At 46.5% G+C, this 27166-nt stretch overlaps 2 protein-coding genes across 6 annotated transcripts in view; one reads left to right on the top strand and one right to left on the bottom strand.

Moving 5' to 3' along the window:
* The window catches only part of LOC310751270 (vomeronasal type-2 receptor 26-like), a 249162-nt gene extending 230342 nt beyond the window's left edge, over nucleotides 1-18820 (top strand). Inside the window, exon 2 of the mRNA XM_083590552.1 lies at nucleotides 18804-18820. The gene's annotated coding sequence lies outside the window, so the exon portion shown is untranslated. The remainder of the gene's footprint in view (nucleotides 1-18803) is intronic.
* The window catches only part of KDM2B (lysine demethylase 2B), an 83829-nt gene extending 56668 nt beyond the window's left edge, over nucleotides 1-27161 (bottom strand). For 2 of the 5 annotated variants that reach the window (XM_083589755.1, XM_083589756.1), the window contains exons 1-6: nucleotides 26851-27143; nucleotides 25222-25366; nucleotides 21836-21914; nucleotides 20583-20629; nucleotides 12238-12416; nucleotides 8346-8452 (exon numbers count right to left, since the gene is read on the bottom strand). In XM_083589755.1, coding sequence (XP_083445881.1) covers nucleotides 8346-8452; nucleotides 12238-12416; nucleotides 20583-20629; nucleotides 21836-21914; nucleotides 25222-25366; nucleotides 26851-26883 — 590 coding nt within the window. In that variant the 5' untranslated portion in view covers nucleotides 26884-27143. Of the gene's footprint in view, nucleotides 1-8345; nucleotides 8453-12237; nucleotides 12417-20582; nucleotides 20630-21835; nucleotides 21915-24381; nucleotides 24416-25221; nucleotides 25367-26850 lie in introns of those variants that run through there. The other 3 variants (XM_083589759.1, XM_083589758.1, XM_083589757.1) reach the window with 3 other exon arrangements.
* Nucleotides 27162-27166: the final 5 nt, after the last annotated feature.

Raw genomic sequence — 27166 nt, 5'->3', positions numbered from 1 at the left:
AACTGTGAGGCAGCAACAAATTGCCATAAGCAAAACTGTGGATTTCTGCAACCATCAGGTGAGGGGAGTGTGGCCTTTGTTTCTGAACTATCCTGTAGTTCAGAGGGAAAACATGGCAGCATAAATATGATTTAGGGTGGCCAGTTCCACAGTGCAGGATTTAAGGGATGAATAAGTCAATTGATTGAGTTTACTTATATGACGCTTTTCCACAATTAGCTATGCCTGAAGTGTCTTACAGCAAACATTCAAAATATCAAACACAGAGCGTTGGAAATACAAATATATGACATACATGTTGGTAAATTCAAAAATGGCAAAAACCAACCATTCAATAAATTCAATTACTACAAAAAAAAAAAAATCCACCTAAGCCTAAGTACAGAAATACAAAGCAAAGCAAGAGTTAACCGACAATAACGTTTCTGGTACAGTGGTACCTTGGGTTACAGACGCTTCAGGTTACAGACTCCGCTAAGCCAGAAATAGTACCTCGGGTTAAGAACTTTGCTTCAGGATGAGAACAGAAATCGTGCTCCAGCGGCGCAGCAGCAGCAGGAGGCCCCATTAGCTAAAGTGGTGCTTCAGGTTAAGAACAGTTTCAGGTTAAGAACGGACCTCCGGAACGAATTAAGTTCTTAACCCGAGGTACCACAGTACTGGTCTTCCTGCCTCTGCTGCAAAGGACAAGCCCATCTTGCTCAAAGCATATCCTCTCTCCCACCCCTCTTGCCTTTGTTTGGAGAGAAAAAAGAGGTAGGAAGTGGATGGGATGGGATGGGATGGGGGGGACACTCCCCACTGAACAACAGCTAACATCCGTACCCCCAGGGTTTGGAGAAAGCGTGTCCTTATCCAGCTCAGCAGCCCCTCTCCCTCCCACAACACACACATGCAAAGGACACTCACACCTCCCTGCCCCCAAATCATAATTTTCAGAATTTTGAAACCAAAAACGCATTTGCTGGCGAATGAGTATGTGCCATCGAATCTAATACACACCTTAATTTTCGCAACGTAATTTGGCCAAAAAAGGTGAGCATTAGATTTGAGTAAATACAGTATGTGGGTCTCTCACTCTCTCTCTGCTGGATTTGATCTTTGCAAAGAGACCTGTGAGGTAGATTAGGCTAAGGGAGTGAATAGCCTGCGGTAAGAGATTATAAAATTATGCCTCTCATGGAGAAAGTGGATAGAGAAAAGTGTTTCTCCCTAACACTAGAACTTGTGAAGCTGTGTTTTTGAAGACTTAGGGCAGATAAAGGAAAGTACTTCTTTGTGCAGCACATAGTTAAACTATGGAACTTGCTCCCTGAGGAGGAAGTGATGACGACCAACCTGGATGGCTTTAAAAAAAGATTGCACAATAGCACTAATACGCCCAGGAACCTCACCAAAATGCTGGAAAGGGTGCACCTCCACAGGCACATACCTCCACATGTGGTGGGAGTGTCCCAAAATCCAACTATTCTGGACAACAGCCATACGAGAAATATGTAAAATAACTAAGAAAGTATTACACATCACGCCAGAATTGGCCCTACTAAACATATTCCAAGACAACAATGCCCATTTACACCACAAAGCACTCATAACCCACCTACTATCAGCAGCCAGAAACACCATAACCAGACACTGGAGAGACCTATCAGGAGTAAGCATGGACCAATGGTATCAAATAGTATGGGAAACAAATTCATGGAGGAGAAGAGTATGAACGACTGCCAGCCATGATGTGCTCTGCCTCCACAACTTCAAGAGGGGAGATAACTCTCTCTGGTGCTCATGTTCTGCTCCACAGGTGTCTGGTTGGCCACTGTGAGAACAGGATACAGGACTAGATGGGCTATCGGCCTGACCCAGTAGGCCCTTCTTATGCTCACAAGCATCATGGCTGAGTGAGAACCTTCTGTGGAGGGATGCGCTAATATGTGAAGAGGTTTTAATCTCCTGTAGCATAGACAAAACATTCTGCGTCTACACAATTAAAGACATCTGCCCGGTCAGTGCTGCTACCGGCCCAAGTCCTTTGGGTGCAGCAGGTTATCAAAACACAGAAAGGAACCTGAATTCACTCTCCATTTGTCCAAGTAATAAGGGTTCACAGGCCTGGGAAACAAAGCCGGTGTTTCCCTCTCTCCAAAGAATGCGGTTTCTGCTGTTTCATATAGGGTTTTATCTGTGGTTTAACATAACATGTTCTGTACATATTCAAAACTGCTTTGGAGCAATCAACCATTTTCATTCAATAAAATCAACAGATGCAGTTTGTAGGGTCTCACGGTGCCTACATTTTTCTCTCACATTTCCACCTTAAAGGGCACACATTGGTGCCACCGGGCAAAGGGCACACCTGCCGTCACCTTACAGGCATTAACAGCTGACGCCACCATTTAAGGCCTGAGGTGGTGAGAATAGGCCCCCCAAGCACCAGGCAGCAGTTCAGGTGGACCTGTAACAAAATCAGGGATATTCGGGGGGGGGGGGAGAACCCTCCCTCAATGTTCAGCTTGCATTTAAAATTGTAAATAAATAAAATGACTACATAGAAATTACTGGCAAGTTTAACGAAAGAAAGGGAAGGGGGGGGAAGAGAAGAAAAGGAGGAAAGGAAAAATCATGTTCCGCTTGCACTGAAAAACATCAGCCTCTAGCCCAGGGGTGGAGAACCCACAGCCCTTCAGATCTTGTCGGAGTTGATTCCCCAAATCCCTAACCTCTGGCTGTGCGGGAATCCAACAACATTTGGAAGGCCCCAGACCTCCTAGCTGCAAAGATATAAAGGGAAGTGGGAAGGCCTTGTTCTAACCAACTGCTCCCTAAATAGTAACACAGAGTAATAACTTTTTAAGCGACCTATATTTATAATCCAGCTGTTCTGCAATGATTCCTTGCCCACTTAGACCATAGGAGTTTTGGCTACGAGCCTGCAAAGATGTCAAGTTATGTACAAACTTTGTAATCCAGGTGTATATTATTATTATTATTTGGAATATTTATAGCATTTATTTATTTCATAAGATTCATATACTGCTTGACTGCGAAAAACAACAACCTTCAAAGCAATTTACAAAAGGATAAAACAAGAAAACAGAGACGAATTCATAGCCATACTTTAAAACGTCCAAAGGTTGAAATACTTAATACAGTGGTACCTCGGGTTAAGTACTTAATTCGTTCCAGAGGTTCGTTCTTAACCTGAAGCACCACTTTAGCTAATGGGGCCTCCTGCTGCTGGCGCGCCACCGAAGCACGATTTCTGTTCTCATCCTGAAGGAAAGTTCTTAACCTGAAACACTATTTCTGGGTTAGTAGAGTCTGTAACCTGAAGCGTATGTAACCCGAGGTACCACTGTAATAATAAATCTTTATTGCGGTCCAAAGAACCATAGAACAATTTCAGAACAAAATACAGTGGTACCTCGGGTTACATACGCTTCAGGTTACATACGCTTCAGGTTACAAACCCCGCTAACCTAGAAATAGTACCTCGGGTTAAGAACTTTGCTTCAGGATGAGAACAGAAATCGTGCTCCGGCAGTGCAGCGGCAGCAGGAGGCCCCATTAGCTAAAGTGGTGCTTCAGGTTAAGAACAGTTTCAGGTTAAGAACAGACCTCCGGAACAAATTAAGTACTTAACCCGAGGTACCACTGTACAGTTAAGACAGCCAACCATAAAAGAGAGAGAAACTGAGGCGGTCATTTTGTTTCGTCTCGAGCTTGATGATCTTTATTTCTTTTGATTTCCGAAAGAAACTTTGAAGGTTGAAATACTTCACCAGATTAAGAATTACCTCAACTTTCTAAGCATCTGGGTAGGCTTGTCTATACAGGAATGTTTCTAGCAGGTGCTCCAAGAAGCTCTCAAAACACCTTCCCACAATAAAAACCACATTCAGGTCTGGCATCAAGAAGAGGGATGCCCTCGAAGGGCCGGGATTATCCAGATGGCATTTCCTGCTCTCATCCTGATACCGCCCTTTGGGTTTCACTCACAAGGCCGCAGCTGCCACCGCAGGAGGACCTGCACAGTCTCTTAAACTGCAAATCCTGCAAATCCAGCCACTGCATGATCACACAAGCATAGCTGGGAAAGCAAGGAAAACCCAACACAGCACTGGTCTGCTGTCTTAAAAAATACAGTGGTACCCCGGGGTTAAGAACTTAATTTGTTCTGGAGGTCCGTTCTTAACCTGAAACTGGTCTTAAAATGAAGCACCACTTTAGCTAATGGGGCCTCCTGCTGCCGCCGCGCCACCTGAGCACGATTTCTGTCCTCATCCTGAAGCAAAGTTCTTAACCCGAGGTAATATTTCTGGGTTAGTGGAGTCTGTAACCTGAAACGTATGTAACCCGAGGTACCACTGTATCTCCTTTCTGGGTTTGTTTTTTTTAAGGAAAAAGTTGTCATGCTGCAGTTTGCATGGCTGCCAGTAGGTGGCCAGTAGGCCACATGAACAGTGGTGTGAAAACAATTGGGGGAGGGAATTATTGTGTTTGCTATAATGTCATGCATTTTAGCGTTTTTCTGCTCTAAGCCACACTCTGATCCTCAAATGAAGAGTGGTATGTACATTTAATAAATAATAACAACAGTCTGCAGAGTGAGCAAGCCAAGCAGGCTAGAAGTACAAGCAAGCAAATGGCCCAGATTGGCCTTCCCTTTTCTTTTCTTTTCTTTCATAAGATTCATATACTGCTTGATTGAGTTGTGTGTTTTGTTTTTTTGATTTACAAAAAGATAAAACAAAAAAAATTGAGAAGAATTCACAGCCATACTTTAAAACAGACATGTCCAAAGTCCGTTTTGGGGGCCTAATCTGTCCCGCCGGTTGGTTTTCTCCAGCCCCTGTGGCAGTTTATTTATTGGGGACAAATTCTTAAAACTTTGGCCAGCCCTCATGCATGTTCACTTCATCAAATCTGGCCCTCTTTGAAAAAAGTTTGGGCACCCCTGCTTTAAAACATCCAAAAGTCGAAATACAGGTTAAGAATTACCTCAACTTTCTAGCCATCTGGGCAGGCTTGCCGAAACAAAAATGTTTTAAGCAGGCGCCAAAAACAGTACAGTGAAGGTATCTGCTCGATCTCAATATGCAGGGAGTTCCAAAGTGTAGATGCTGCTACACTAAACAACCAAGTTCTTACAAAAGTGGGATGGGTATTATGTGGCAGCCCATTCTGCCGACTGAAGCGGTTGAGTGGGCACATGTGGGGTAAGGTGATATTGAAGGCAAGCAAGTCCCAAGTTGCTAAGGGCTTCCCATGTTGCGCAGGTTGTCACACCCTTGGCTCGCTTATGGAGCATGCACACACAACGGGGGCATAGAAAGCAAGTGGGTGGCCCAGGTGGCCGAGAAAGGAAAGGTACAGGTTGTCTGGAGGGGCAAGTGACTGGGCAGCCAGGTGGTCAGCCCATGAAGGCCTTCCCAAGCTCCCCGTGGTTGCCACTGCTGCCACAGGCTGAAGCCTCTCTGCCCGTGGTCTACTGCCATTTCAAACCTCCTTGTGTCAAGAAGCAGAGTGGAGACGAAGACTCCTTCCTCTTCATTCCCCTCTGCTCTGTGTGCAGGACCAACAGCAGGAGGATCGCAGTATTGGGGGGAGTCGTTGGGGAAGTTTTAGGCAAACTTTCAGGGTATGGGGTGGCAATCAATGTGAGCAGGGATAGAAGCCCTAGTAAATATACAATATGGAACTTAGTGTGCTGTGCTCCCCAAAACTCTGAAGGCTGAAGATGAGGAACACTTTATTTCTCGGTAAAAATTGGGGGCAAGGTTCACACTTACACCTGGAAAAGTTTGCTTTTCATATGACTCAAGAGGAAGAGCCATTTCAGATAACACTAAATAGTGGCTTAACTCAGGGATGGGGAACAAATGACCCTCCAACACGCAGCAGCCCCATCTAGGATGAATAATAATAATAATAATAATAATAATAATAATAATAATAATTATTTATACCCCGCCCATCTGGCTGGGCCTCCCCAGCCACTCTGGGCGGCTTCCATAGAAACCAAAAATACAGTAAAATATCACACGTTAAAAACTTCCCTGAAGAGGGCTGCCTTAAGATGTCTTCTGAATGTCAGGTAATTGTTTATCGCTTTGACATCTGCTGGAAGGGCGTTCCACAGGGCGGGTGCCACTACCGAGAAGGCCCTCTGCCTGGTTCCCTGTAGCTTTGCTTCTCGCAATGAGGGAACCGCCAGAAGGCCCTCAGCGCTGGACCTCAGCGTCCGGGCAGAATGATGGGGGTGGAGACGCTCCTTCAGGTATACTGGACCGAGGCCGTTTAGGGACCAACAGTCAGCGATGATGGGCAGTGGAGTCCAACTACACTGGGAGGGGGCCACAGCTTCCACACCCCTCATTTAGCATTATGGGTAGAAGCTGGGCACTCACCCTCCCCTCCTGCGGTGTTCTTCAAGACTAACCAGAATCCCCTGGCAGGTTTAGCTCAGGGATGGCTATTCTGTGGCCCTCCAGACATTGTTCGGCTACAATTTCCATCATCCCAACCACTGGCCCAGCTGGAGGGCCCCAGGTTGCCCACCCAGGTTTTAGGCTCTAGTTAGAAAGCAAGGCAAAATTGTAAGTTTGCTTATAAGCTTGTTTATTTTTCATTAAACAGTATATAAATCTTGCTATGTAAACAAAAACAATCTTACATTCACAAGCACTCCTCAAGTCCGGATGTAATGGGGAGCTCCAGCTACTTTGAAATTGAAAGTGCAAGTTTATTTCCTCCTCTTGTATGCAAAAGAAGGGAGGGGAGTGCAAACTGCAAGGCTTTCCACAGCCTCTACATGTAAAGCTAAGCCATGAGAAGCGACTGATGTGATCATACTTGATATAGATGTTCCACCCCCAGCAGAGGCCGACTGGTACTGAAGAGAAAGACAGCGCTACGGGAACACAGACATCCTTCTCTGTGCCCTGAGGCCACCAGGTCTGCAGACACTTTTTCATTCATTTGTTTTCCCCCAACAACACAGTGGCAGTTGTCCCATAATCCGGGGATCCTTGCCTTTCACAGGAAGCAAGTCACTCACTGCCTGTTCAAAGCAATTCACAACAATATTCAGAACATCAATGAAAGGAAGGAGGAGATGGGGGAAAGAAGCATCATCCTCAAAAGAGTTAATGGAACAGATCCAGTTCATTCTCCAGCTCCTTCTCAAGCATCATCTCTGAACTGGTACAGCAGATGGAACAACCGCTAACTTCATCCCCAGCACAGAACTTTGCAGTCTGCAGCCAAAATCAACATCTGCACTGGATGGCACCATCTGTGTTTGCAAAAACCACCATCACTTTTCATTTCTCTTTTGCTTTTTTGCTGGTCTGCTTTCCATTTGAGAAAATTGGACCAGCATTAGATTTAGATTTAGAAAGAGCACACAGAACTACAGGCACACACAGTAGCAAGGCTTCTTGTATGCTTCAGTTCCTTGGAAATGCAGACAAAAGCACAGAACATGAGCTTCCTGAGAATCTAAGCTTTCTTTAAAACAATGCCACACTGCCCACATTTCTAGCTTTTGTGGCTATGAAAGTGGTGCAGCTGAAATATCAAAAACTGAACGAGATTCCTATAGCAGCTTGAGGAAGGGTTCCAAAGCGTGGCCCCATGCTCCTTGGACAGAATAAATAATACTAAATAATAAACTTTGCTAAGATATTCTGCTTGCCCAGCTCCTATCTAAGGTTACAACCAGAGCCAGAGGCCCTTCTGATCGGCCAGTACCTCTCGAACGTATTGGCAGATGTGCCCAGACACTCAGCCAGAATCACCAAATGCGTATCACTCTTCTAACTGCATAGAATCACTGAACTGTGGAGTTGGAAAGGACCCTAAGGGTCATCTAGTCCCCTGCTGTGCAGTTCTGTGTACTTTGCGGGGTGAGGAGGTATCGCTCTTCACCACATCACAATAAAAAACGCAGGGTGGGGATGCAGGCTAAGAGGCATCACGGGCACCTGGGAAACACCTCAGGGGCGCCACTCTGCCCTCAGGTCCCACATCGGTGACCCCCACCTCAAACTGACCGCAACCACTTTGTGCTGGGCTAGTCTTTTCACCGGTGATGCCTTGCACCTCTGCAAACAGCTCTTGGGGTCCCTGGGAACCTTGCCCTGTCTGTGTTCCATCACTGACACAGAGAACATTCAAACATGCAATCCCCGCCTTGCGTCCCAAAATAATTCCAGCCCAACAAGAGCCACACCACATGAGTCTGCCGGTCGCATAGCTCAGTTCAAATTTCATCCGAAGCCAAAGCTTCGCACCAGCAGGAGATTCCACAGGGAGTGGTTCATAATGAAGCGAAATCAACTTACTTTTTTACTTTTGGATACTTCATCTCCGAGATGGTATTGGTGGCGTCTGTCTGTCTCTCCTTCAGATGCCGAGGCCACATGTTATCCACCCAGTCGACCAAGTCTACCTAAAAGGGCATCCAAAGGAACCAGTTAAGTCAGGAAATGTTGGAGAAAGATCTCAGAGCAAGGAAGGGATACTGGCAGAGCTATGTGTGTGCCGGGGGAAAAAGAAACCAAAACTCTGCCACCCCAAGCAATCCACATTCTGCAACACACAATGCTGAATTCTGCCAGAAATGTGAATTACAAAGATTACATTCCTCTCACGGTTACTGTACGGTTCCATTGTTTGCTGAGGCTGGCTTAGATCTCACAATGTCACATTTGTACACAACAACTTGTGCACCATTCTCAGGATTTTGTTAGGGCAAACATTTTTATTTATTTAGGGGACATGAAATGTTGGGACATAACAACAACAACAACAACAACAACAACAACAACAACAACAACAACAACAACAACAATTTATTTATATCCCGCACTCCCCAGCCAAAGCCGGGCTCAGAACAGCTAACAACAATAAAAGTAACAGCATTCTAAAATCAATTCATTTTAAAATCAGTTCAAAATCAAATTAATGGCAACCACTGAGCTAGAGTTCTGTGAGGATTACCAAAGGAGGGGGTCAGACTGTGCCTTGGCCAAAGGCCTGGTGGAACAGCTCTGTCTTGCAGGCCCTGCGGAAAGATGTCAAGTCCCGCAGGGCCCTAGTCTCTTTTGGAGTGTGAATTTGCAAGACTGTGAACAGATGTTTGGGGAGACTTAGAACTAAGTTCCCATTGACTGGGATCAGGCAGACTAGGTGGATGTGCACATCATCAAGTAGGCCATGCCTGCGCTGGATCACACCAGGGGTCCCCCCGGGTTCAGCAATCCATCTGCAACAATTGACAGGGCATAGGAAGACATCAAACAGGGAGGCAGCCATAAAGACTCATAAGAAGAGCCCAGCTAGATTGGACTCAAATGTCCATCTAGGCTTGCATCTTGCTTCCCCCAGTGACCAATTAGATGCTCCATGAAGACCACAGTCCTCTCCCACCATCATTCCCAGCAAGTCGTATTCAGTTACCCAGGCATGAAGGTTCTACCACACAGCCATTATGATTCTCCACTGATCCATAGAAACAGCTGCTCTTTCTCAATGGAGAAACCTTTACAAGAATGAAACAAATCCTGGTGCGGGGAAGGGAAGGCATTAAAAGTTCCACTAATCCAGTTATCAGCCACTACAGGTTCCAATCCTAGCAATTACGCCTAACAGCCATCGACAGGACAGTCCCCTGTGAATTTATCCAATAGCCAAGTGGCTGTTTGCAAGCCTGCAACTAGCAGCCACAACAAAATCATGGGACGATGAACTGTGTTAAGTTGATTATGCACCGTGTGGTGCATGGAGAAATAATTCCCTTGGTCCTGTGTCTACTGCCAATCAGTTCCATTGGATGATCCCTATGAATTAGGCAGGATAGAACTGAAAGAGGAAGACGAGAGACAGGGCACATAGCCGCTGCTTACCTACTCCAGAGTAGCCCTGTTAACATGAAGCACAGAAGCATAGAAACATACAAGCCAAGAGAGCACGGCAAGGTCAGTCAATAAAAATAAGTTTTAATGGAGGAAATCAATCAATCAAACCTGTATATATTTGCATATGATTAGAATAATCATTTCAAGGGAAGAGGAAAGCAGAAACATGCATCTGTTTCTTATCCCTGTCTTATTACTGATCGTTGTAAGCTACTCAAGCTTTTTGGGTGAAAAACAGGGTAAAATGCTTTTGAGAAATTAATAAAAGCTATATTATAATCACATTATAAAATAATAATTTTATAAAAAATTCCTCTTCAGACAGGATGGAGAGGTTGAGAACGCCTCTTGTAAGAGGGCCCCTGCTATCTGCAATTGTTACATTAAAATTATATTTTAAATATAAACTTCTTTAAAAAATGTGTTTCCCAATTAATTGAGGATGCCTTTTAGTCAATAATTTTAACTGATTAATCTAACGGATTACAATCACAGCCCTACTACAAATCACTCCATGGTGTGACCATATTTGAAGTCCTGTGTACCATTCTGGTCGCTTCAACTCAAAAAGGATATTGTTGAGTTGGGAAAAAAGTTCAGGAAACTGCAAGCAAAATGATCCGGGGGGGAGTGACACCCCTGCAAGGAAAGGCTGCAGCTCTGGGGCCTTTTTAGTTCGGAGAAAACTAAGTTGGGAATAAGACACAGCATGACAAAGGTTTCTAAAATTATGCCTGGCATGGAGAAAGTGGACAGGGAAGAGCTTTCCTCTTCTCTCATAACACTAAAACTCCTGGGCATCCAACGCAACTGAAGGTTGGGAGATTCAGGACAGATTACTAAGTCCATTTTCACACAGCAGACAGTCACACAATGGAACTCCCTGCTGCAGGAGGCAGTGATAGCGGCCAAGTTGGATACCTTTAAAAGAGGAATAGACAAGCTCATGGGTAGGCAAACTAAGGCCTGGGCGCTGGATCCGGCCCAATCGCCTTCTAAATCTGGCCTGCGGACGGTCTGGGAATCAGCGTGTTTTTACGTAAGTTGAATGTGTCCTTTTATTTAAAATGCATCTCTGGGTTATTTGTGGGCATAGGAATTCGTTCTCCCCCCCCCAAAAAAAAAATATAGTCCGGCCGCCCACAAGGTCTGAGGGACAGTGGACCGGCCCCCTACTGAAAAAGTTTGCTGACCCCTGGACAAGCTCATGGCAGAGAGGGCTATCGATGGCTACTAGCCACGCTGGCTTTGCTTTATTATGACTACTGTAATTTTATTTATATCCTGCCTCCCCCCCCCCTCCGACAGGGACTCAAGACAGCTTGCAGATATTAAAAATAAGAACAGCTCAAAACACAGGGGGGGGGACAATTAGACAAACAGGTAGATGGATCTAAAACATAATAATAATAATAATAATAATAATAATAATAATAATAATAATAATAATGGTAATAATAATTACAAACCAGCACACCACTAGCTCCCTCATGAAAAGCAGTAAGTTTCCAAAAAGGAGAGCGCCATTCTAACTTCCCTAGGGAGGCAGTTCCAAAGTCTGGGCTATTGTTCTATATTTATTTATATGTGCTCTGACTTCCGAATACCAGTTGCTGGAAACCAGGGGAGGGCAAGAGTTGCTCTCGCTCTCTCGATCTGCTCACTGGTTTCCCACCAGCATTCGGTGGGCCAATGTAAGAACAGGATGCTGGACTGGAGGGGCCACGGGTCAGATCCAACAGGTTCTTCTGCAGTGTTCACTGAACAAACACACAAACACACACACGCGATGCTTTCAGGATAGGACTTTTGGGCAGATGCCCATTGACTGGCTCAGCAGGACTAACAGGAAGACCCCCCAAAATGCAGCAGGGCAGGCTCATCACATTTTAGAGTAAGTGGAGCAACGTACACTGACATCTAAAAAGGAGGACCTTCAGTAAGACCGCTAAGACTAGGGAATAAACTAGGAATGGGGCACCTTTGGCACTCCACGTGTTGGGGGTCCCCCAACTCCCATCAGCTCCAGCCAGAATGGCCAATGGTCAGGGAAGATGTGACCCAACACCTAGAGCAGCCTTTCTCAACCTGTGGGTCCCCAGATGTTGTTGGACTACAACTCCCATCACCCCTAGCTAGCAAGGCCAGAGCTCAGGGATGATGGGAGTTGTAGTCTAACAACATCTGGGGACCCACAGGTTGAGAACCGCTGACCTAGAGGGTCAGGTTACTCCCTGGTCTCAAAGGACCGAACTGCCCCAATGTCGACGCCCCAATACCCTAAGCGCAATAACCAGCCAAAGAGGTCTCAGCTTACCACATTGGGGCGCTTGACGATGTTTGCCAGCTTCGTGTGGCTGAACTCGAGGCTGATCACGTTGTACAACTTCTTGCGTTCCGCCTCCGGGGTTTCGTAATATCGCACAAACTGGGACATGCTCATCTCCGTGCCCTTTTGTGTGTTGACGTCCATTACATCCACAATCCGACGGCTCCCTGTAAGATGATTTTGGACATGTGGAAAGGGTGAGGAGAAGGACAACCAAGTTTTTATTCCCTGCACAATGTTTAAAATAACTACACCAAGTCTCGAAAACCGTAACACAAGGAGACAAACTATGGTTTCAGGAGATGAACGAACCATGATGGTTACATTACGAATCCACAGCTGGGAGGCAGCAACACTTCTGAATACCAGTTGCTGGAAACCATGGGAAAGGAGGGTTTTCTAGTGCTCAAATCCTGCTTTGTTTCCCTGTTTCCCATGGGCATCTGGGGCCACTGTGAGAACAGGATGCTGGACTGAATGAGCCACTGGTCTAATCCAGCACAGCTCTTCTTATGTTCTTATACAGAAGGCTGATAAATAAGGCCACCTCCTTGCTCCTTAATTGCCTTTCCAGGCGTCTATTCAGATGATATCCCCCACTTTGAAGCAAACCACCAAAAAGTAGGTTTTATTTCGCAGTAGCAGGGAGACCCCATGTTCACATAAACCTACACTGTCCCCCAATCCCTTGTCCCTGCAGTGAGGGACAAGAGGAGAAAGGGGAGGAGCAGAGGGGAGAGTCAGAGGTCAATTCCCAGTCTTAACTCCAGGTACAATCCTGGGGCAAGTGGGAAGCATCTTCTCAACTGGTCCTGTTTATTGCAGGAAAAGCAAAAGAGAGGTAAAAAATAAATAGAATGTGTTCTTTAATACCATTTGTTGGGTGCAAAGGTTTGCACCCAACGAATGGTATTAAAGAACATGGGTAAACAGATCAATCAAAGGAGGTGGGGACATTATCCTTCAGGGGAAGAACCCCAAGATGTTAAGAGTGAACTTTATTGCTTCAGATTAAAATTCTAAAAATAAAGGAAGGGGGTGGAATCTTCCCTTCCATAAAGAAGCAATTCCCTGCAAGCAGAAATTTAGCACAGCAGGAATAAATGTTTCAGCCCACCACACCCCTTGCTATGCTAACTTTCTATGTACTTAAAAAAAATTGGGCTTTGTTTTTTATTTTAAAAAAAAACTTGCAAGGCAGCATGCTGAAATGCTATCTTCTACTTTCAGTCCGTAGTATCGTTTTATCCACCTCAATCGACCAGGCCTTAGACCAGACATTCCATGACCTGGTATCAGGTTCCTAGATATAAAACTGGTAAGGTAAAGGGACCCCTGACCATTAGGCCCAGTCGTGGCCGACTCTGGGGTTGCGGCGCTCATCTCACTTTATTGGCCGAGGGAGCCGGTGTATAGCTTCCGGGTCATGTGGCCAGCATGACTAGGCCGCTTCTGGCAAACCAGAGCAGCACACGGAAACACCATTTACCTTCCTGCTGGAGCGGTACCTATTGATCTACTTGCACTTTGACGTGCTTTCGAACTGCTAGGTTGGCAGGAGCAGGGACTGAGCAACGGGAGCTCACCCAGTTGTGGGGATTCGAACCGCCGACCTTCTGATAGGCAAGTCCTAGGCTCTGTGGTTTAACCCACTGGTACATTAATTTAAAAGCCCAACTTGTCAACAAATGAAGGAGGCAGCCCATAATCGCTCTGTGTGGTTTATCATTCAGGCCACACTTCTCTCTAACCAGCTTGGATGGATATTTCTCTGCGACTTTTGGTGGTTATTTCTCTGCTGGATGACTCAGTCACTCCCAACACCGTAACACAGCAGCAAGAGACTTGTCAGAAGACTGTCTCCGCATGATTGTGTACCCATTTGTTTATTATAACCCATTTTTCCTCCAAGAAGCTCAGGGCGATGTACATGGTTCTCCCCCTCCTCTTTTATCCTCACAACAACCCTGTGAGGTGGGCTAGGCTGAGTCATTGACTGGCCCAAGGTCACCCAGCGAGCTTCATAGCTGAGTATGGATTTGAATCCTGGTCTCCCAGGTTCTAGTCCTGCACTCTAAACCACTAAACAACACAGCTACACTTTCTTGGTGTAAGGAAGCGGCCTTATCCCAAGCCAGACCATGGTCCATCTAGCTCAGAATTTTGTGCACTGACTAGCAGGGGCTCTTCCAGGTTTTCAGACAGGTGCATTTAGCAGCTCTGCTAGGAGATATTGGGCCCAACTCTGCACCTTCTGCATAAGATGTGACTTCAAGAGAAATAACCAAGTGAGCCAAAGATCCAGCAGAATCTACCTAGCTGCAAAAGGAAAGTTCCCAGCTAGTTCTTGGAACGAGTCATTGCTCTAGGTCTGCCTCCATCCAGTATGATCAGTGATTCATGCATTGGGAGGATGAGGGAGCAAAGGAAAATTCATCCTCCTACACATGCTAAAAATAAGCTTCTAGTGAATGAGTGAACCTAAGCCTCCACTTTTAATTCAGGAGGAGACAGTATGTGCCTCAGCTATCAACAGTTTGAGGAATCTGGTCATAGATCATGGGTAGGCAAACTAAGGCCCAGGGGCTGGATCCGGCCCAATCGCCTTCTAAATCTGGCCTGCGGATGGTCCAGGAATCAGTGTGTTTTTGCATTAGTAGAATGTGTGCTTTTATTTAAAAGGCATCTCTGGGTTATTTGCGGGGCATAGGAATTCGTTCATCCCCCCCCCCAAAATATAGTCTGGCCCCCCACAAGGTCTGAGGGACAGTGGACCGGCCCCCTGCTGGAAAAGTTTGCTGACCCCTGCCATAACGCACAAGCCCAAAACTGAAGCTCTTTGCCTTGGCGAAAACCTTTGAGATAAGTGCTTTTCACTCAAGTCAGGAAGTTGACCACAGCTGATCAGATCAGAACCATTTTTGGAAAATGACATGCCCTCTCTTTGCCCTTGTGATCCAGGTGACAGCACTGGGTCAAGCGATCCGCCATGAACGTGAGACGAGAGCCCCGCTGGATCAGGGCAATGGCCCACCTAGTCCAGTATCCTGGGCTCACAGAGACCAATCAGGCGGCTGGGGGAAGCCCACAAGAGAGGCACCTCCCCTCCCTGTGTTTTCCAGCAACAGTATTCAGAAGCACAGCTATCATGGCAAGGAGCCTTCAATAGCCCACTTTTAAAGCTATTTAGGCTGGTGGCCATCACTGCCTCCTGCATATTCATAGTTTTAATTGTAAAACATAGTTTAATGCATGAAATGTATTTAGTATTAACGTGAGCAAAAAAGCACAAGCAATTGTCAATGAAAAACAAGGGGACACTTCACAAGTATACAGGAGTGTGCCCAAAGCACACACCTATTTCATCACAAACACCATTAGCTAAGACTCACCACTGGGCATGAAACACGATGACAATACTGAGGCACATAACCTCGTTGGGCACATCAGTGGCCTGGACCATGCACAACACTAAGCCGTGATTTGTTTAGGGCAAAGGGTGGTTTGTTTCCATGCTCAGGAGACTAACCATCGTTTGTCCAGCCACTGCCGCTGGAAAGCAAACCAATCTTCGGAGAAACCAACTTCCGCTTGTTTGATCGTTTGTGAGGCTACCTGTGGTTTCTTAAATAAGCCACAGTTTAGCACAGGGGTAGCCAACATGGTGCTCTTCCAGATGGCATGGGCTAAAAGTCCTACCACATCTACCCACTAGCCATGCTGGCCAGGCTTGATGTAAGTTGCATTCCAACATCTGGAATGTGTCATGTCAGCCACTCCTGGCTTCATGTTCTAACTGTGAATGCAGCCACAGTATGTCCTGCCTGCACACCAGAAGCACAATTAGCTGTAGCTCACTAGCAACCATGCAACACCATGACGTCTTTGAACATGTCAATAGACCCTTAATCCATAAAATGCAAGGCAGCCAAAATACAGTAATGTAACGTTAAGCATTTTTGTGTCGGTTAATCCCAGCAACCAAGATATTAGAAGCCAGAGCAATGAGTGTCAGGGGGCTGGCTGACTCGTGATAGCACTGGGATTCTTCAGCTGAAATGTACTATTAGGGATTAGGCAGGTATCTTGGGTAGAGCTGGAGATGAAGTCTACAGAATCAGCCCCAAAGCCAGATGAGGAAGAGGCAATGGGAACGGGAGCAGCTGGAAGAGGCATCAACTGCTGGGCAGATGAGCTTTGGGGAGACAACAGAGGGCTCAAACCAGGGTGCTGGAACCAGCGTGTCACTATGCTACTGGCTTGATCTCAACTGCAGATAAGCAAAGAATGTCACGCCAACCTCCAGCCCAGCAAGGATCTGGTGACACAACCAACCAACAGCATCCTTTGCAGATCTGTTTCCAGGTGTCAGAAAGGAAGGCCGTAGCTTGGGAAAGATCTGTAGCCTGCATGGGAGCTGAATCTCCATCAGGTGCCGATCCACGCAGGCATTTACATGTGCTGCTCCCTCCTCCCCAGTAGCCTCATGGGCAGCTAGTCGGGCAAGATGCTCTGAAGCTCTTGCCACCGTCTCTGCTGCTGCTGTGGCCCTGTGAGAGGTGAGGGCATCTGAAAGAAATCCAGCACCCCAGGCTGTGGGGACCTCTAGTCCCAGGGCAAGGATGCCCAGGTCTGATGGCTCCTCAGGGTCAAGCCCTGCATTGCTGATTCAGTTCTTCCCTTTGGGCAATGTGCTGCTCAGGAGGAGAGCAGCCTGCTTCTTCGACTCCCTGCGGAAACAGTTGCTGGCCCCATTTCTCAAGTTAAGTGCAGTTTGTGCAAACTACTGGGTTTGGAGGAAACTGCAAACCATGCTTTGGCAGTAGCTCAGGAAAGGAGGCATTCCACCGCTGAAAACAAGGGGAGGAACAGGAGGAGACAGAATGCAACCCTGAGGCTCACAAGGCCAACCCATTTTGGGGAGCGGGTAGTGCGTCCCAGGTCCTGCTCTCTCTCAGAAATGGGGCAACAGCATGACCTGAGAACCCTTAAGCCGTGTCTTCTCCCCACACCCACAGAATTCATTGCAGTTCAAGGTGTCAAATGCTCTGGGTTCTGCAGCCAAATCGACATGGAAAGCATTTCCTGATGGGACTGAAAACCACAACGGGAGCAAGAATAACCAAGTTATCCAAGGAGAATCCACTTCCATTACAGTGGTACCTCGGGTTAAGAACTTAATTCGTTCTGGAGGTCCGTTCTTAACCTGAAACTGTTCTTAACATGAGGTACCACTTTAGCTAATGCCGTGCAATTTCTGTTTTCATCCTGAAGCAAAGTTCTTAACCCGAGGTACTATTTCTGGGTTAGCAGAGTCTGTAACCTGAAGCGCCTGTAACCCAAGGTACCACTGTATTTCAGCAGTAAGCAAGGCTCCTCCTTCATGCAAAAAGCCCCAGAACAAGGGCCCACAGAGCAGTTCACACAGGAAAGACTATGCAGGGCAAAAAGCTGAAATCCTGGTTACTAGGTTTAGAAAATGATTCAGCAGCCAGCTTTTCCCTAAAGCTTCACAGCTCCCTGCACATCAGGCAGGTGGACCAGGCTCACAATGGCAAGAGAAGCTTGCCAGGGCTCTGATTATGGCATCAGGGGAGAGGAAAGGAAAAGGGAGTGGGCATCTTCCCCCCCCCCCCCAAAGACAAGAGAAAACCGTTAAACTTCCCTTTAAAAGGAAAGAGACAATTACTCTAGCTTGTTAAATCCAAGTGGTGCCATTAACTCCTTGCTGCGGCCCAGAGATGGAAAGGCTTCTAGCTAATAAACTTGATCCTAAAAGCAAGAAAGAGAGACCACACACGAGACCTCACAGTCATTCAGGCATCCTTCAAAGGGCTGCAGCTAGCTCAGAACTTCAAGATCACCCTCCCTCTCGCCCAGACCCGCCCTGCAGGGTTGTTGTGGGGCTAAAAGGAAGTAATGCAAGCATTTTTCTCTGCAGAAAAGAGTGGCACGAGGCACTGAAACACTTGCACCCCACCCAGCCGTCCTATGCTAAGGATTTTGTTCTATTTCACTTTGCTTTGTTGTTAAAAAGTACGCCATGTCTACATTTATTATGTTGGCTCAGGCTGATGGATTAGATGCAATCTTAACACACACACAAAACCTCTGACCCAACACTAAAAATGGGCACTGGCAGGGGCCACATTTCACCGAGTGCCAAGCACATATCTGTGTGCCCCACACCTGCTGTTGAGGGTCCCAAAAGGTCCTCATTTGCCATGTACAAATGTTGTCAGCCATTCTCTGCCAGTGACGTTTGTCCTGCAAGCAAGCAGATAGTGAAACAGCTTGGACACTGAGGAGGCAGGCGAGGATCAGGACCTTTAGAGAGCCAGATGGGATCCCATCGGCTCAATTTGTAATCTAACATCTGCCAGGCCAGAAGCTGCAATGCTACCCTTTCACCACCAGCAGTGGGGGCACTACAGCTTGGCAAAATCAAGCTAGCCATTCCCGGCTGCTCTTGTCCCAGGTTTAACCTGGTTCAAGAGAAACTCAACTTACATAAACCATAGAATCATAGGATGAAAGTTGGGAAGGTCTCTGAGGGTCATCTAGTCCAACCCCCTGAAATTGCAGGAATCTCAGCTAAAGCATCCCTGACAGATGGCCATCCAAACTCTGCTTTAAAACCTCCAAGGAAGGAAAGTCCACAACCTTTCAGGGGAATCTGTTCCATAAAGCCACTCTTCTCCCAGCACAAGCATGTGCTCCCACAGTGCAGCAGCACTAGCGACATTATGCTGTGGATGTATAACTGTGCTTACAACAGCCAAGTGCATAACAGAACACTGGATCTCAGCTTTCTATCTTTCAGGGATGTTTCGTTTTCAAAGCAAGTTTTCAGCTTGCATGGTTAAACAGATAGGCTTGAAGGTATCTGGATGGTATCTGGCAAGACCCAGAAGCCTACGCTGGCAAGAAAGAATTACAATGGACGCTCGGGTTGCGAAATTGATCTGTGGGGGAGGCACGTTCGCAACCTGCAGCGCCTGCGCACACGCGGGTTGCAATTCGGCACTTCTGCGCATAGCGCAATTTAGTGGTTCTGTGCACGTGCCAAAACCCAGAATTAACCCATTCTGGTACTTCCAGGTTTCGGCGCGTCCATAACCCAAAAATGCGCAACCTGAAGCGTCTGTAACCTGAGGTATGACTGTACTCTGTGGTATATCTTCTGTATAGCTACATGGTTAGCAGAAGAATAAATTATGTACAATTCTGCAGATGTATACAAATGTGCATCATTTATACAGATTATAGTGTTTAATATGTCATTTGCAACTTCTTTTAGCAACTTTCTGCATAATGAATCCAGCAAGGCCTTTATACATTTAAGAAGTTTACAGTGCAATGCTATATCTTTAAAAGAAAAGACACACACATGCACAAAACAGCAGCTCAACAACAGATCCCCATCTGACACCAACCCCACCTGGGAAGAACTCACCTCCTTACAGTATGAAAAAAACTGTGAGATTATATGTGCCCTCTAGCTAAGTGGCGGGCGTCTCATTTCTGGCCTAGGAAAAAACACTTAATGTCGTGGCTAACAAGCGTTTGACATTCGTTTGGATCAATAAAATCCTTATTCTGTACGTATTATGCAGCGATCCTGGGCACTGCAGACTTCTAGGACATAGCTGCCTTTGGTCTCTGTGTTGTCCTGCAAATGAACCACCATTATCCTTAGCAAAATAGTTGTACCTACTGCTTCAATCAGTCTTCACCAACCTGGTGTCCTCTGGGTGTTTTGGACAACGCCCACCTGCCCCAGGCAATGTGGCCTAGCAGGGAAAGCCATGGTAAGGACAACAGGCTCGTGAGTGCCATGTCTCTGGTCGCCCACAGTAAATAAAAGTTTGCGCCAAGTGACACTACAGGAAAACATTCGTAACAGAAAGAGGTATTATCCTCCTCACCCCAAACCCAAACCCTTTCAGGCTATTATGTGGCACAACAAGAGTGCTAAGATGTGACCTGAGGATCAAGCCAAGTCTTTCCCGGAAGCCCACAAGAAAGGCATGAAAGCAACCATAGTTGTGTCTCCAGAATCTAATACTCAGATACACTACCTTTGAATAAGGAGGCTTAATTTAACACAGGTAGGGACAGGTAGACAATGGAGTCACATAGGTTATTTGTGGGTACACCAGGCAAATACAGTTGTGTGAACTAGTCATTTTTGTGTGCCTATTTGTACAGTTTATGCAAGGAATATGTGGGCATCTGAATACTATTGGACACAGTCTTCAACAGAGGTAATTTCTCTTTCTCTCTCCCCAACCCCCAAAGCACGAAAAGCGGCGTATCTAAACCAAACTCACCAACTAGCAGCTTGACATCTCGTACAGTGAAATCTGGGTCCGGCATCCTGAAATCAGCAAAGGAAGGAGGGGATCAATTTGAATTCAGGGAGGTAAACACAGACAAGAGGAAATTTACACAAGAACTGCCATCTTGGGCTGCCCCACTCTCCCTCAGCGCTTGCAACCTGCCTTCTGACCATGGCTGGCTACACGCCACACAAAAGCTCCCAATGAGGGTGTTAGGAATTCTTCAAATCAGATGCTCAGGCAGATATATCATCTCTGAGCATGGGAGCTACGCTTCCGGGTATTGGGGTTGCAGATCGATGGTCCATTTATTAATTTTTTCTTTTCTCAAAAGCCAGTTTAGGCTACTGGACCTCACCGTACCTGTGGCAGTGAGTTCCACAGGCCAACCCAGGGTTGTAAAAATGTGTTTTGCCCATTTTAAACGTAGCCATTTCAGGGATGAGAAGAACGACCTGGTGGCTGGGATTTGTCACAAAAAGCTAATGGTGGATTCTGCCCCCCCCACCCCAAACTCATAATAATACTGTGTATACATGTCACCACTTTTTAGAGCATTTGAAGGATGTTACAGACACTTAGTTCTCCTACTGCAGACCTGTTAAGTAGGTCAGCACTGGTTTCCCCCATATTAGACTGAAGATTTGGGGGCTGAGTTTTGAGTAGCCCACCCACTTTACGGATGGCACAACCAGGATTTGAATGTTAAGACTTCCTTGTTCACAGCTCAGGCACTTCAGCCACTACTACTAGGCTTATGAGGCCAGCAGCAGTTATTTGCTTAGTAAGGGGGACCCATGAAACTCCAGCTCTTGTTGGAAGAACAGCTCCTGTCTTCCCTGTCCACTGCCAATGCTGGGTTGTGCTAATGGGAGCTCAAGTCTGATGACACCTTGAGGGCAATTCCATTTCATGAGAATGAAAGTGTTCCCAAGGCAAGAGAAGTGGTACTTTAAAAAGGGATGCCACACCATCTGAAAAACTCTTCTCTGTCTTGCTACTGGAAGACCAGACTCAGGTTTTGCAGACACTCCAAAGGACGCAAACTCCAAAACGTAGCCAGTCCCTCTATTTTGGGATTTGCTTCCTTTGCATATCCCCCAAAAGCCGGCCCTTGTGTGTATGTTTCATTCAGAAAGGCCACCGGCGGCCTTTATTACCCACCCCAGGCCCTTGAGACGGGGCAAGCTACGCATCCAATTGACACAGAGGTATATTGTTAAACATTAGGAGTACTGTCTTACTTAATTCCCAGTCCATCCTTACTTCGGAAGATGAGGGGGACTCTAAGTGCTTCTCGCTGCACATACTCAAAAGTGAAATCTGGTTGGAGGAAAAATACGAGAGAGGGGGAAAGTCATGAGAGAGCAACAAAACATCCATCTAGCCCAGTTTCCAAAAGGCTTCCAGGAAGTCCACAACCAAAGCATGAAGACAACTTGGGCCCTATCTGCACAATACCGTTAAAGCGCTATGACATCACTTTTTAACAGGCAGCACTTCCACACACACCCCATGGATCATGGGAAGTATAGTTTACTAAGTGTGCTAAGAGTTCCCCTTGCAGAGCTTCAGTTCCCAGAGTGGCTTAACCAGTGCTTTTTTTCTAAAAACATGTTCAGGCATACTCTCATTTTCCTACTCATATTAAAATACTACCCCTCAATGAGGCCAAACTTAAGATTCACAAAATGTTTAGGAGTACAGTGGTACCTCAGGTTAAGTACTTAACTCGTTCCGGAGGTCCGTTCTTAACCTGAAACTGTTCTTAACCTGAAGCACCACTTTAGCTAATGGGGCCTCCTGCTGCTGCCGCACCGCCGGAGCACAATTTCTGTTCTTATCCTGAAGCAAAGTTCTTAACCTGAAGCATTATTTATGGGTTAGCGGAGTCTGTAACCTGAAGAGTATGTAACCTGAAGCGTATGTAACCCGAGGTACCACTGTATTCGTCCCCCTGCCAAAAAAGCACTGGTTTAAAATAATATGATACTGCTTTAAATGTTTAGTGCAGATGGGGCCTTGTTGACGACACCTTCCACCTTCCTTCCAAGCTGAAGACAGTTCTTCCCCCTCCATTGTATCCTCACAACCACCCTATGAGGTAGGTTAGGCTGGTTCACATAATGCTATTATTTTATTTTATTTATTTATTATTTATCCTATCAGCTTATTAAACAAATGTTATGTGTGAACCTTGCCCAGGGGTCTTTCTCTGGTGCATCTATTGCCAACAAACCACTATTTGAAGCCATTTTTTCAGATAGGGCTCAAAAAAAATTGATTGATGTGAAAGAAAGAGGTGGCTTCTCCAGACCAAACTTAAGACTATACTATGTGACATTCTGTCTTTGCTGGTTAAAGGAGTGGTTTTTATTGAAGAACTCGCAGATTTTGGATCTTGAAGGACACGATAATAAATTTTGCTGGTATGCATATTTGTGGCATGGGAAAACTGGAATCCATGAAAGTTTCACCAACATATAATTAGAAAACATCTGTACAGAGTACACGATAAATATAAAAACTTGCTGGAAAAGAAAACACCAATGTGGCTCTCACCACTGGAAGCCATAGCGGTGGGGGGAAAAGAACATGGAAGAGGACTAGGTAACTTATAGGAATTGTTAATAGAGAAGGAAGGGGAGAATAAACTAACTATTTTTGAAGAAATAAGTGGATTTTGAACAAGTTAGCTACAATATCATCAACTAAATGAGACTTTTAAGATTGATTAAAAAATTGGCTTTACAACTCAAACCTCACAATTAGAAAAAGACCTGCTAAAGAACAACCAAAAGGTAATGTCTAAAATGTATAAATTATTATTAGAATGGGAAACAAAGGTTGAAATTGTTAAATCATCAATGATACACTGTGTAACGGATATAGACTATAATACTGATATGGCAGCATGGGAAAGACTTTGGAAAGGAGATTTAAAATTTACAGCATGCTACACGTTAAAAGAAAACTACATGAAGATGAAGTATAGGTGGTATTTGACGCTTACCAAGCTGGCAAAAATGTGTAAGTCTAAATCCAATATACTGGTATGTTGGAAATGTAAAGAGAGAGAGCGTACTTTTTTCACGTGTGGTGGTCCTGTAAGGTTGCAAAAGCCTTCTGGGAAATTATGTATAATGAATTGAAAAAAAAATTAAAATAACTTTTGTTTGAAAACCAGCAGCTTTCCTTTTAGGTATATTGGTGCCGAAAGATCAGAAAAATCTATTTATGTATGCTACCATGGCTGCCCGAATGATATATGCACAAAACTGGAAAGATGAACTGACCCCAAAAAGAGATGACTGGCAACTAAAATTCATGGAATATGCAGAGATGATTAAACTTACCAGAAGATTAAGAGAACAGGATGATAAACTCTTTGTAGCAGAATGGGGAGAATTTATTGAATATATGAAAACAAACTGCAAACAACTGAAAACATTAGCAGGAATGATATAAACGAGCAGTAAATATACAAAGGGAATTAAAAAGGATAAATGGGTAAAAAGGATAAATTAAGATATGCAGTAAGAATTTGATAGAAAAATAAGGAACTGCAGAAGAGCAGGGAGGAAAGTCACAGAAAACTATACTGGATTTGTGTGTGATTTATATTTATTGATGAATATTCTAAAATGAAAAAACGGGGAATTTGGAATTGGCAGCCATTCCATGTTACTGACGAACTTATGAAACAAAAAAAATTCCACTGAAAAACACTATAATTTTTTTTTTACATATAGATTTACATATTATAATAACTGAGTTAAATGGGCCTTACATTGTAGGAGCCATTTCATCAAAAGAGGAAAAAAGATTCACAAAGGAAGAGGTACAAGTGGATTGATTGGGAGAGTGGCAAAGAATTATATAAAGAACTGGACAGTAAATTGCTTGCATAACACTTAACCCAAACAGGTACCCCAAGCCTGAACACCATGACCAATCCTGCAGCCTCCTGGGGGGAAGAAACTAGTTGCTACTAGCATCCTCCAAACCCGTTCAGGAAGCGTGCACAAGACCTCCGAATTGAAGAGGAAGGTGCACCTGGGAGGCCCGAGGTCCCCCGACAGGCAGGAGGGAGCAGGCCTTGTGCCTGGGGCTGCAAGAGCCTTGCTGCTTCCACTGCCACAGGGGCGTCAAGGTCAACTCCGCCATCCGCTGTGGACATACCCGGGCGGGGAGGCTGCGGCTGGGGTAGAAAGCGGGTGTGCAAAATCATTTCACTTCCTTAAAAAAACCTCTCTCTCTTTATTTCCATGCACTGCCTTTGCAAGCTGCCATCGGCATGTCAAGGGACGCGCGCCCCGCGAAGCGCACGTCTGCAAAAGGGTCGCTTCCCGGCCGGGCTCCCCTGGCGTGAGTCACCCAGCCGTTGCCTCCTCTTCTCCCAGCCCGCTCTCCTCCTCCCCTCTTGCTCCTCGTCACCGGATCCCCTAGAATAGGGGATGCTGGCGGGAAATACGAACTTCGCCAGGCAATTTGCACGTGGGCCAAGAAGCCGTCGGGGGTTTCCGCCAGGCAGGTAGGGAAACCCCTTCCCCGCCCCCGACGCGCACACGCGCCCAGGTCTCCCAAGCCGGCGCTGGGACCCAGGCCTTGGAGAGGCGCCCCGGGTTACCTTTCCCCTCCATGGGTCGCACAAAGTCTCCGCGGTACATTTTGCTCCTCAGTTTCTCCTCCAGGTTGAAGCCGCGGATGCTGACGATCTCCTCCACGTCGGAGAGGTCCTCGTCCTCGTCGTACAGCCTCCTGCCGATCGATCGCTGCAGGACGGGGAAGGTGGTGGTGGTGGTGAGAACACAACACATACACGTGTGCGTCGATGCATACACGTGCAAAACGTGTAGAGGTAGCGCTTCGTTTGAAGGGCGGCCGGGAGCGAAACATACTTTCTGTATGCGGTCTGGGCAGACAGACCAGAAGTTCGGTCTTTGCAGGAAAAGAGCCACACGTAGACACAAAAATAAATATACAAAAATAAGGTCCCACGCGCAAGTCAGCGTGGAGGGGAAAGGATGGGCCCAGAGGGCTTGCAGCGTGCAAGGCAGAAGGTGGCTTTTGCAGCGCATTGCTCATGGGGAACAGCCCAGTTTGCACAGCCTAGTTCCCAAAATGCAACCAAAATGTATTCTGCAACTGGAGCGCGGTCTACCCCTCAACCCCGATTGAGGATTCCTAACCCTAAATTAACAGGGGACGCGTGTGCGTGGGAACGGTACTCAGTCGTGAATGTTGCAAGTCGGTAGTCCAGCCTGAAGGCCTGCTGACTCTCCGCGTGGCCGGGGCTGGGCTGAGACGTCAGGTCATGAAGGGCCAGGTGGGCAAACCTCACCCGGCAAGGCAAGCGGGGGGGCGCAGAAGCAAACTGCACATTCAAACGAGCAACAAGGAAAGCCAGCCATGCGGGGGTGAGTTTACTAGGCAGCCCGCTCCTCCCACGATGGCGGGGTTTTCTTGCCCGTACGTTGGAAACGAAAAACCAGCAACTCTTTCGCAGGAAGAAACGCTAAACAGGCAAGCCCGGGCACACATTTACATAATCCAACTGTTTCCCTAGTCACACCGGAAGCCAGCCTCTTAAAAAACACATTGCATTATGTAACACGGGATTTATGGGCTAGACCCCCCCCCCGACTTTTGCAAACCCCCCACAATACACCCCCGTTTCTTCAAATCCTAGCGTGGCATTCAGTGCATTAAAACAAAACAAACCAAGGCTGAGAGGGGTGAGGGGCAGGAGTGTTTTCAGTCAAGGTTTGGGGGAAAGGGGGCCAGGAAGGAGTTAAATCTCCCCCCCCCACATTTTTTTTAAAGAGAGGCACACACAGCAACAAACACGCTGGCTGGGCTACGGGGTCAGCAACAATCCCCAAAGCGTGTTTGAGCCCAACTTGCAAGAGGAGCTTCCTGGGATCTCCTCCTTTGCTCGCACGATCGAGGGGTCGCAGGAGGAGATGGGGGGGGGAGATGCAATGCACCAGCTGTGCCCCCCCATCACACTTGAGAGGCGCCGCCGTTTTCCTGCAAAGCACTTTAAAACACACCCAGCAACAATGCCCGGGGTTTAAAGCCCCAAACACAGACACGCCAGCAGCTCCCCTCCGCCCTGCAAACAGCCTCTCGCTCTCCACGTACAAACCATCTCCGCAAAATCGCTTGAAAACAACCCCCCCTCTCCGCCCCCCAACGCAACCTACTCCCCAAACCACCACCACCACCATAATAATAACAACATATCACTACACACCAATCTTCTTCCAGAGTCTTTCTCTGCCTCCATCTTTTGAAGAGTTTCATCTCTTAATTGTCAACAGTTCCTCCTTTGGGTCCTGCTGCAAAGGTTCGGCCGGGGCTCTTCCTGCGGGGGGGGGGGGGGTTGGCCCAAAACACACACAAGGTTTGCAAAACGAAGGAGAAGGGGAAACCCTGGGAGGGGGGGATCCCCCCACCTCCGAGTGCCTCTAGAAACAAACCCGCAGCCAGCCCCCCACCCCTCCAGAAGGCCATCCGGGTCTCTGCAAAGTTTTTCCCCTCTCCCTCCCCCTTTTGCAAATTTTGCAATC

The sequence above is a fragment of the Podarcis filfolensis genome (genome assembly GCF_964270895.1).
Source record: "Podarcis filfolensis genome assembly, chromosome: 16".
NCBI classification, from domain to species: domain Eukaryota; kingdom Metazoa; phylum Chordata; class Lepidosauria; order Squamata; family Lacertidae; genus Podarcis; species Podarcis filfolensis.
The sequence above is the reverse complement of the archived record's forward strand: the minus strand, read 5'-3'. Positions and strand labels throughout refer to the sequence as shown.